We start from the raw sequence: 10,764 nt of genomic DNA, 5'->3' as shown, positions 1-10,764 counted from the left end.
TTGGTGTTTTTTTCACTGCCAGACAGGGAACTGAGCAGCTTGGAGATGTTACAGAAACAGCTGGGCTGCGCTGCACTTTCCTTCCTTGCTGTTTCCTTTCCTCTTTCCGGGGGAAGGAGGGACCTTTTGGGGCCGAGCTCAGGAGTGCAGAAATGCCCAGAACATCTCTGTCCACCTCCCCCAAACCTGCCTCTCCAACAGAGCCCACAGAGAGAGCTCCGTTAAAAAAAAAGACAAAAAAAGACGGGTATGGATCAAACCCGTGCTAAATAAACACACAGACACCAAACCCGGCGCTGCTCCTTTGGAAGGCGCAGAAAGCAGCCGGATCTCAGCCCTGGCACCCGGGGCTCTCCTCCCAGGGCATTTCCATGCCGGGAAGGCTCCAGGAGCTGGGGCTGCCCTGCCGGGCTCGGCCGGAGCCGGAGCCATCCGCGCGTCCCCTTTGGGGCTCGGGGCGGGCTCGCTGCCATCTCCCGGACCTTCAGCCTCGAAAAGGAAGGGGCTGGCACCGAAAGGAGCCGGAATCGGGGCGATGTCGAGAGTTCTGTGATCCAGCAAATCATTTCTGTGTGGTTTTGTCTGGATCGAAGCAAACGATGGAGAAAAATCGCGGAGGGTTTGAGAAAAAATCTGCATTTGCTCCGTGTTCAGTGGCCAGGTTGGCAAAGAGTCAAAATGCTGAGATGGTCTGGAACAGTCAAGGACGAAGTTTGGAGGGAACTTTTTTCTTTTTAATGGACTAATAAAGCTTAAGAAAAAAAAACACCAAAAACACAAACAAACAAAAAACCAACAACCAAAAAAAAAAAAAGGAAAGAAAAAAGAAAAAAAAAACAGGCAATTTTTTGGTTTATAAGCCCTTGTCCAGGACAGGGAAAGAACTCAAACCTTGCACACAGGGGCTCGAGCTGGGTGTTGGTCAGGCAGGTGCTCCAGTGCAGTGGGGTTGAGACCCTCGGAGCAGAGGGAAGAGAGGGGAATGAGCAATTTGTGGGAGCCACTCCTGTTGCCAGGGATGTGTCCCATCGACCTGCTGCTCCTCCAGCTGGAGGTGTCGCTCTGGGGGCCCCGGGGCCGGCCAGAGCCGCTGCTGCAGCTCCCATCCCCACGGCAGGCCTGCAGCTCCGTGTTTGGGTTTCCATTCAATATTCCTCGGCTTCGGTCTCCAGGGCTACACGCCAACATCCAACCCCTCCTCCCACTCCTGTTTTCAAAGAAAGAAAAACACTGTGAAAAGAGGCTGCAGCGATTTCTGGGCACTTTTCAAAGCAGAGGCAGCGCTGGGAGCTGCTCTGCCCGCACTCTCCGCGGGCTCTGCTCCAGATTCCCGGGTGCTCCATCCCCGTGCGAGAGGGAAAGCACCTCCCCTCGGCAAGTGCAGGGTGTGGGGGAGTAAATAAAAGTTTTTAAGGAAAAATGGGAGTTTGGAGTAGTTACCTGCACGGGGCTTCATGCAAATCCTTCTGCAGAAGCTGGGTTTTTTGGGGAATTTCACAGCCGGGAGCCCTGCCCTGGAGCCTGAGCTGGCGCCAGTCCCTGGGCGAGGAGGGGGTGGGATCGCTGCCCTCAGCTTTGCACCCCTTTGGGGGCTCTGGTTATTTCTGTTCCCTTCCTTACAGAATAATCTGGTTTTAAGGGCCGGATTTCCCTGCCCTGCTCCAGCACAGGCAGCGGGGCAGCCAAACCTCGGGTGCCAAAGCAGGGTCAGGCTCTCAGGCGCTGTCACAGCCCAGGGACCGCGACCCCACAGGAATGGGATCTCCGGGGATAGCCAGGTGGGTGTGCCGCGGAGGAAGAGGAGGATGAAGAGAGGAGAAAGGAAGATGAGGAGGAAGAGGAGGAGAAGGGAGCACACTGCAGGGCAATCTGAGGCCAGGCTTGCTGGATGCTGTGACAGAAGCACCTGCAAAGGAACCAGAGTTAAATCTGGTTTATGTTGCTGTAATTATGTTACTTCATTCCGGATGGAAAATACAGGATACATCTCAAATTCTGTTGGTTTTTTTTTTCACTTTTGTCGGAGACTTTTGTCCCAACGCGATGCTGCCGTGCTCTCCCTCCGTGTGGAAGGGTTCCAGTCGGGTTCTTCCTGCGCACAGCCCCGGGGAGCTCCATCCAGCCTTCGATTTCCGTGTCACACCATCCGCATTCCTGCGGCGAGCAAGCGGCGCTGCCAGCACCAGCCGCGGGGCCGGGAGGAGGGCGCTGCTCCCGCGGTGCCCTCGGGGACAGGCTGGCACGGGATCGCTGTCCCGGGACTGCAGCAGCCCCTGGCATTCCGTGTCCCGAGGCACGGACGGGGAGCGGGTTCCTCCCGGGGCTGCGGGCAGGGGTTATTTTAGTCGCGAGTGACTCACACTTATCCCGGTGTGACTCACGGGGAGCTGGGGCTCCTTAGGGGCGCGGCACGGCACGGCACGGCACGGCACACTTGGCACACGCGGTTTTTCTCACGCAGCCCCGCGCAGGGAGCGGCAGCGCGGCCGTGCTCGGGGAATCGCCTTTCCCGTGCCCTCCGCAGGTGCAGCATCACGGGGAGCGCTCTGATACCAATGTTTTATTAACAGTTTGATTAAATAAATGATTCCCGAGTGGCGGGTGTTGAAAGGGAGGCTCAGCTCCAGTTTTGTGACACGTCCGAGCCCCAGCTCCCGGGGCTGCATCCATCACGGACAGGAAAAGCCTGTGCGGATTCTGCTCACGCTTGGCCCAGACCCGGCGCCGGGAATCAGCTCTTCTATGGCCCGAGCAGCCTGGAAAACATTGCTTTTCCAGGGTCGCTTTCCAACAAACAGCGAATCCTACAGATTTCTTCTTGGCACCGACCGAAAGCGGTTTTTACAGCGATTGATTTTTCTCTGCGAGATTCAGAGAAAGGCTGAGAGGCTGCTCCCGCTTCCAGGAATCCCGGCGAGCACAGGTCGTTCCCTCTCGGGACAATGCGGCGCAGGCACTGCCCGCATCCCACCCCCTGCCCGCCCCCCACCCGGGCCACCGGGGGAAGCCACGGCTCGGAGGGGACAGGCGGGGACGTCCCGCGTGTGCCAGAGGGTGACGGTGCCTCTCCACGGCCGGTGGGTGCGTGGCCCACCCTGCGTGCCCCGGCCCGGCCCCGGGGATGCCGCCCGCGCTCTCCGGAGCACCGGGCCGGGCCAAGCCGGGATGTGCCGAGCCGGGATGCGCCCCGCTCCGCTCCGCTCGGCTCCTATCGATGCCCATCCACGCCGGTCGCTCGGTGTCACGCCAGTGGGTCGGTGCCAGTCCGGTCCGTGCCGTGCCGCGCCGTGCCGTGCGGTGCCGGTGGGTGCCGCGGGGATGCGCTGCGCCGCGGTGGGACCGGACCCGTGGGAGGCGGCGGGGGCGGCCCCGCTAATTGCATAACCGGGACGTCAATGCCGGCGGGAGCGCGGGGGAAGCGCGGGAAGATGGCGCCCCGCGCCCGGCCCCCGCCGCGCCCCGCCGCGCCCCGCGCCCCGCGCGCCCGCTGAGCTCCGCGGTAAGGGCGGCGCCGGCCCCGCGCCCGGCCCCGCGCCCGGCACCGGCGGGACCCGCGGGACGGGCGGGGACGGCAACGCGGCCGCCTTTGAATGAGCCAATGGCGGCGGGGCCGCGGCCGCCGCTCGGCGCTGCCCGCGGCCACCCCCGGCAGGTGCCAGCGGGGCGCGGGGACCCGGCCGGGCCCTGGGCCCTGGGCCCTGGGCTCTGGGCCCTGGGCTCTGGGCTCTGGGCTCTGGGCTCTGGGCTCTGGGCGTGGGCGCTCCCGCACGTGTCCGCGGGGCCGGGGGCAGCGCGGCGGGAGCTCCGGGGCCGCGGAGCTGCAAGAAGGGAGCGGCGGGGGCGGAGGGAAGCGCGGGGAGCCGCGGGAGCACCGCGGCGCGGAGCGGAGCTGCGGCCGCGCTCGGACGCGCTCCCACGCGGGGACACGGCCAGCGCCGCTGCGGGGACGGGGCGCGGGTCGTGGGCTCCGGGCTCTGCCGGGAGCGGGATCGCTGTTCCCATGCCGGCACTCTCGGGGAGCGGGAGATCCTCATGGATGGCAGGGCCGGGCAGAGCGGGCTCGCGTGGCGCCGGGACACGCGTGGTGCCGTGAGGCCACATGTGTGGCCGTGACGGGAGCGCCAAGGGGAGAAAAGTCCCTTTCCAGTTGTTTCCGTGGTGTCCTTCGGGATCGCGGCTCTGCTGTGCGCGGTTTCTTTGCCTGCTGCACCCCAAACCTCGTGGCGGTGACATTTGGCCGCCTGGGTTCGCTCGCTGTGGGTGGTGCTGGCACATCCCTGCTCCTGCAGCAGTCCCGGTGGTTTGGGAGCCCGCAAAACTGCGCGGAAATCGTGATTTTGAAATCACCGTGCATTTTAAAGCTTTTATTCCTTGTGTGCCCCTTCCCAAAACTGAACCACGCGGAGCTGTGGCGCGTCCCGGTGCTGTGGGAGCCTGTCGGGGGTTAATCCCCTCTTGTCCACCGGCAGCAAAGATTCTGGCTGGAAAGGAAGCGTCTCACCGGCTCTGCTTTGCAGTGTCCTGAGCCCTGCTGGGGCTGACCCGCCTCCAGCCTCGGCCCTGGCAGGCAGCGCGCTCAGGGATGCTGCGCCCGGCCGGTGCCGTGCCGTGCCGTGCCGTGCCGAGGGGACAGGGGACAGGTGACAGCGCGTGTGTCCCCCGCAGGCTGTGCTGATGGAGGGCACGGAGCTGACCCCGCTGATCCGGGATGTGTACGCGGCCGCGGGGCGCGTCCAGCCGGCAGCGGGCGCGGCGCGGAGGGGCAGCGGCTGCCGCGAGCTGATGGTCAGGCTGACCGAGGGGCAGTACGTGCTGTGCCGCTGGACAGACGGGCTCTACTACCTCGGCAAGATCAAGAGGGTAACGTGGGCGCCCCCGGGGAACGGGAGAACCCGAGGAGGTGCCGGAGCCAGCGGTGCCATTCCCCGGCTCAGGGGTGATGGCCTGGGCTGCAGTGTGCCCTTGGTCAGCCGGGCATTTCGGGCTGGCATCTTGCCCCGGGGTGTCACACCCCAAACCTGAGTGCCCGCAGCCCCGGGAGACGGGATCAGGCCCCAAGGAAAGCAGGGAGGTGCTGGGAATGGGAGCTGACCCACAACTGTTCCTCCTGCTCTCCTCTGGCAGGTGAGCGGCTCCAAGCAGAGCTGCCTCGTCACGTTTGAGGATAACTCCAAGTACTGGGTGCTCTGGAAGGACATCCAGCATGGTGAGTGCTGCCCCAGCCCCCTTCCCCGCTGCCGTGCGGTGGGACCCATCCCAGCAGCACGGGGACATGGCTGTGCCACCTCTGTCACCCTGGTCCCGCAGCCGGCGTCCCGGGCGAGGAGCCCAAGTGCAGCATCTGCCTGGGGAAGAAGTCGGGCCCCAGGAACGAGATCCTCATCTGCGGGAAGTGCGGGCTGGGTGAGTGCGGGTGTGAGCCCCGGGCGCTGCCGTGCCCAGCCCGGCCGAGGCTGGCCCGGCCCCGCGGCGCTGATGCCGGGCGCTCCCGCAGGGTACCACCAGCAGTGCCACATCCCGGTGGCGAGCGGCGGCGAGGGCCCGCTGGGGACGCCGTGGTTCTGCCGCCGCTGCATTTTCGCCCTGGCCGTGCGGGTGAGTGGGGCTGCCCCGCTCCCGGCTCCGTGTGCCCCCCGTCCCTGCACAGAGGAGCAGGACGGGGTCCCGGGGCGGCCTTGCTGAGCCCGGCCCTGTCTCTCCCACAGAAAGGGGGTGCCCTGAAGAAAGGAGCCATTGCCAGGACGCTGCAGGCCGTGAAGATGGTGCTGTCCTACAACCCCGAGCTGCTGGAGTGGGACTCCCCACACCGCACCAACCAGCAGCAGTGCTACTGCTACTGCGGGGGCCCCGGCGAGTAAGGACAGCCCGTGCGCCACCTGTGGCTCTGTGGGGAAAAGGAACAAGGGGACAGGGCGGGGATGTGTGACCCCAGCCTGGCAGGGGTCAAACAGCTTTGCAGCCTCTGCCATCTGTGTCTGTGTTTGCACAGAAAAACCAGCTAGGGACAGTTCCTCCCCCTGGCTGGGGGTCTGTGTTTGGAGGGTCTGGGGCAGTGGCTGCCCTCACTGTCGCCGTTGTGTCCCCGCCCAGGTGGTACCTGAAGATGCTGCAGTGCCACGGCTGCCGGCAGTGGTTCCACGAGGCCTGCACCCAGTGCCTCAGCGACCCCATGATGTTTGGAGACCGGTACGGCCCCGCGGGTGGGCTGGGCTGGCTCTGGGGGGACCACGGGCACATCCCAGCTGTGTCCCTGATCCACTGACACCGCCATGGATCGGGTGGCCCTGGGCCCTGCACGGCTGTGGGATGATCCTCACTCCCAGCACTTCCCCATGTCTTTTCCAGGTTCTATGTGTTTTTCTGCTCTGTGTGCAACCAGGGACCAGAGTACATCAAGCGCCTGCCCCTGAGATGGTGAGAATTGGGCTGTGCCTCCTTTGGGATGTGCCCAGGGACACTGGGCTGGCTGCTCCCTGCAAGTGCTCAGCTGCAGGCAGTGTCCCACCTCTCCCCAAAGCTCAAGGGATGCTGTCCTGGCTGTGGCATCCTCTGGGATACACCTTTGGGCTGGGCTGCTTGCCCTGTGAGGTGTGGGAAGGTTTGGGAGGACTGGGAGCTGTAGTGGCACTGGCAGAACAGGGCATGGTGGTGGCACCATCCTGCCAGGGCTGCTGACCTCGTGCCCCTCTTTTCTGCAGGGTGGACATCGTCCATCTCGCCCTCTACAACCTGGGTGTGCAGAGCAAGAAGAAATACTTTGACTTCGAGGAGATCTTGGCCTTTGTGAACCACCACTGGGACCCTCTGCAGCTCGGGAAGGTACAAACACACCTTGGGCTGGAGAGCAGCCGTGGGAGTGAGAAATGTCACCTCAGCTTGTGCAGCACTCAGCATGGCAGCTCCTGCTCCAGAGGAGCTTAATCCCCTTCCTCTGCGCTGGGATTTTCCTCGTTGGAGTGTCAGACCTGACACCTTTCCCAGCGGGAGTAGAGCTGGGAGAAGCGCTCACAGCAAGGCGTGGTGTCCCTGTCCCCGGGGCAGGACGGGGCGGCTCCCCCCGGAGCCAGACCCGGGCCTTGGCTCCCTCCCTCCCTCTCCTTCCCTCTCCCTTCCTCTCCCTCCCTCTCCCTCCCTCCCTCTCTCCCGGCCCCGGGCAGGAGCCGAAAGCCGGAGTTCGGGTTCCCCCGTCTGTTTGGATTTTGCATAACCAGAGCGGGCACTGAGCCCTGCCTGGCCTGTCCCGCAGCTCACGGGCACCCCGATCTCCGAGCGCGGCCCCCACCTCCTCAACGCCCTCAACAGCTACAAGAGCAGGTGAGAGCCGGGGGGATGGAGGCACGGTGGGATGCGGGATGCTCCCGTGCCACCCCCCCGAGCGCTGCCCCCTCCCCTCTGCGCCCAGGTTTCTGTGTGGGAAGGAGATCAAGAAGAAGAAATGCATCTTCCGCCTGCGGATCCGCGTCCCCCCGAACCCCCCCAGCAAGGTGCTGCCGGAGAAAGCCCCCGGCGAGGCCGAGAGCGGCTGCTGCGAGCTGAAGAAGAGGGGGAAAAGCAAATACGCCCATAAGGACAGGTGAGCGGCCCCGGGCACCCCGCAGCAGCCGCAGCAGCAGCAGCAGCCGCAGCAGCAGCCCCCTGCCCGCGCCCCCCTGCTCACGCCCTGTTTGCAGCCTCCTGCCGCGGCAGCTGCAGCAGCAGAAGCGAGCGCGGCGCAAGAGGGCCAAGTTCCTGCTGGAGGATGCCATTCCCAGCGTGAGTGCCTGTCCCTGTCCTCCCGGCGCTGCCCAGCCCTGCTCCTGCCCGCAGCCCTGCCCCGCTCCCCGGGGAGAGCTCCTGTCCCTCCCTTTGGGAAGGGTCGCTCGCCCAGGCCGCTTCCCAGGGTGCCAGCGGCGGGGTGTGGGCACCCCCCTGTGCCAGGCAGGGAGGAGTGAGCTTGTTTTTGTGACAGAGTGACTTCACCTCGGCCTGGAGCACCAACCACCACCTGGCCAGCATCTTTGACTTCACTCTGGATGAGATCCAGAGCCTGAAAAGGTCCGTGCAGCCCGGCCAGGGCTGGGGGGGCAGGGTGCTGCTTGTGCCAGGCTGGGGGCCGTGCTGCATCCCAGCCTGTCCCATGCCACCCCATCCACAGTGCCAGCTCGGGACAGACTTTCCTGTCGGACGTGGACTCCACAGATGCCACCAGCACCTCGGGCTCGGCCACCACGAGCCTCTCCTACGAGTCCAGGTGAGGACTGTGCCCCTTGCCCCCTTTGGAGGGGTCCTGGTGGCATGGCCAGGGGGGTGAGGGCCTGTATCTCCCCTCTTTTCCCACCCTGGGGAGCTTTTCCTGCCTGTGCCCCAAAACGTGCTGGGGGTCCCAGAGTGGCACTTGCAGGGGGTGCAGGATCAGAGCCATCAATCCTTGCTGGGCTCCCCCAAATTCCCAGCTCCCTCCAGCAGCCAGCCCGGTGGGGGGGGGGGGGTTTCACCTTTGGGGTGCTGCCCTCAGCGCTGCCCTGTGCCCTCCCCGGCAGCCGCAGGACCGTGGGCAGCCGCAAGCGCAAGCTGGCAGTGCCAGCCTACGCCTCGGGGGCCAAGAGGAGAGGGGCCGAGCTGGGCGGGCGCCCGGCCGCCGCCACCCCCGAGGGCAGCGAGCCTGCCGCCGGCCCCGAGGACGCCATCGACAGCCACACCTTCGAGAGCATCAGCGAGGACGACTCCTCGCTGTCCCACCTCAAGTCCTCCATCAGCAGCTACTTCGGGGCCGCGGGCCGGCTGGTGTGCGGGGAGAAGTACCAGGTGCTGGCACGGCGGGTGACGCTGGAGGGCAAGGTGCAGTACCTGGTGGAGTGGGAAGGCACCACCCCGTACTGAGCCCCCGCCAGCCCCGAGACCTCTCCCGGAGCCGCAGCGGAGGAGATCGGGCTGCCGGGGCAGCCCGTGAGGCGCAGGAGAGGTGCTGGTCCCTCCTCCCGGCCGTGGAGGCAGCGCCCAGGCGGGCACGGCTGCCCAGGAATGAAACCTGAAGCCCTGACACTCTTATTTTTTTATGTTAACGATTTTTAGTTCCTTGGCTGTGTTTATGCAGAGCGTGGCCCAGCCGTGCCCTCCTGCTCAGAGCAGTGAGGGGGTCTGGCCCTTCCAGAAGGGTCCCCCTGGCACAGCTGGAGCAGATGTTTGGGGGCACCCCACACCCTGCTCACACAGAGGGACCTCGACCTGTGCCTGGCACAGCCTGGCACAGCCTGACTGAGCAGCCTCGAGGGGCTGCTGCTGCCAAAACACCAACCCCTCCTCACCCCTGGGCTCTCAGAGCTCGTCCCTGTGCCCATGGGAAAGGGGGACAGCCCTCGGGGTTTTCACCTCAGCCTGAATCCATTCATTAAAGGAATGTGGTTTGCTTTATACGAGAGGAAGATGCCCCAGAACCAGCCCACGTGTGGCTGCTGCAGCCATGGGGCAGAGGTGCTCTCACCCCACAACCTGGACTGCGTGTGGTGCTGCACCAGCTTCATTCCCCTCTTCTGACAATCATGATCTTGGAAGAGATCGTCCAAAAAAATCCTCCTTTGCCTTAAAACCACCATGGGCACTGCACAGACTGCAGCCCAAGGCCTTTGTTTCTACAGGAATCTTCATCCCAAATGTGCCAAACCAGCAGACAAACCAAAAAAAAAAGGCTGAGGAGGACAGGGGGGCAGGGGCTGTGCTGGGGTCCCTGTGGCCACCCCTGTGGCCATCCCTGTGACCTCCTGGCTGTGTCTCTCTCACAGTGCTGATGTTTGTGAGCACTGGCCTTGATTTGTCTGCAGCAGGGAAGGAGCAGCCCCTGCTTTAACAAAGCAATACTGCCAGCTTGGGTGGGAGCAGAGCAGTTGGCTTTTTAAAAAAGATTCTGGTATCAGATAGATGTGCTGGATTTTTATCCTTTAGAGAGACAGAGAGATATTTTTAATGCCCTCCTCGCCTCTCCCCCATGCCACCGTGGCTGTCTCTGGGATGGAGGGAGGGCTGTTGGGGTCCAGTCCATCAGCAGAGCCTGTCCTGCCCTACCTGTGCTCATGGGACCTCAGCTCATCCAGAGCAGTGTCCCTGTCCTTTTGGGAGAGGGGCTGCCAGGTGCCCCCACCCCTGGCAGCTGTTCTCCAGCAGCTGGAGAACCTCCTGTCCTGCCTTAGCTTTGTCCTTGAAGGATCCCTTCAAATATTTCCCTTTCTTAGTGCCTATGGAGCCCTCCAAGGGGCTGCCAAGAGCTGTGCCAGGGCTGAGGAGGGTTATGCCTGTGGGAGCACCCACGGGATCTGGCCCTGGCTCCTCTCTGCCCCCTCTCTGTCCCCTCTCCTCCTCTCCTGGCTTCTTGCAGAGAATTGAATGTGGAGCCTTTAAAAGTATTTTTGTTGCAGAGTATATTTTGCATTCGCTGTAATAGAGGTTATAACAACTCTGTGCACCTTCTGATTTCTGAGTTCAGGTTGCTGCTTGTAAGCACCTCTCGTTATACCCAAGTTGTAATTAATATGTCTGATGGACAATTAAAAAGTGGGGTTTTTTTCAACGTCACTGTTTCTTTGTGGTGTGAGGATTCTTGGGTTGGGATGCCCAGTGCCCAGCACGGGGCAGCTGGTGCTGCTGGGTTGTGTTGTGTGCCAGGTGAGGTGTGCAAGCCCAGGACAGCCCTTTCCTCTGCCCAGCTGTGGCCACGACACCTGCCCAGCCAAGAAACTCCTGTTTATTCCCCTCCCAGTCACAAAAATAACCCAGAGATGTTCCCTGAGTTAT

The 10,764-nt window shown here is 63.5% G+C and overlaps 1 protein-coding gene across 5 annotated transcripts; it reads left to right on the top strand.

Moving 5' to 3' along the window:
• Positions 1 to 2,064: 2,064 nt before the first annotated feature.
• PHF19 (PHD finger protein 19) lies at positions 2,065 to 10,540 on the top strand. Of its 5 annotated transcripts, none has more exons than XM_064393512.1 (15): positions 2,065 to 3,081; positions 4,666 to 4,860; positions 5,125 to 5,206; positions 5,308 to 5,403; positions 5,495 to 5,595; positions 5,706 to 5,854; positions 6,091 to 6,186; positions 6,346 to 6,414; positions 6,699 to 6,819; positions 7,247 to 7,314; positions 7,403 to 7,573; positions 7,671 to 7,752; positions 7,949 to 8,034; positions 8,135 to 8,230; positions 8,520 to 10,540. In XM_064393512.1, exons 1-15 carry the CDS (start codon positions 2,584 to 2,586, stop codon positions 8,857 to 8,859), a joined length of 2,250 nt encoding a protein of 749 aa, XP_064249582.1. In that variant the 5' UTR covers positions 2,065 to 2,583; the 3' UTR covers positions 8,860 to 10,540. The 5 variants fall into 5 exon arrangements, with proteins under 5 accessions (XP_064249582.1, XP_064249583.1, XP_064249584.1 ...); XM_064393513.1 differs by having other exon boundaries at positions 2,962 to 3,253; XM_064393514.1 differs by lacking the exon at positions 2,065 to 3,081 and adding an exon at positions 3,178 to 3,303.
• Positions 10,541 to 10,764: the final 224 nt, after the last annotated feature.

The sequence above is a fragment of the Passer domesticus genome, chromosome 18 (assembly GCF_036417665.1).
Source record: "Passer domesticus isolate bPasDom1 chromosome 18, bPasDom1.hap1, whole genome shotgun sequence".
Lineage (NCBI taxonomy): Eukaryota > Metazoa > Chordata > Aves > Passeriformes > Passeridae > Passer > Passer domesticus.
This window is presented reverse-complemented; position numbering and strand designations above follow the sequence as displayed.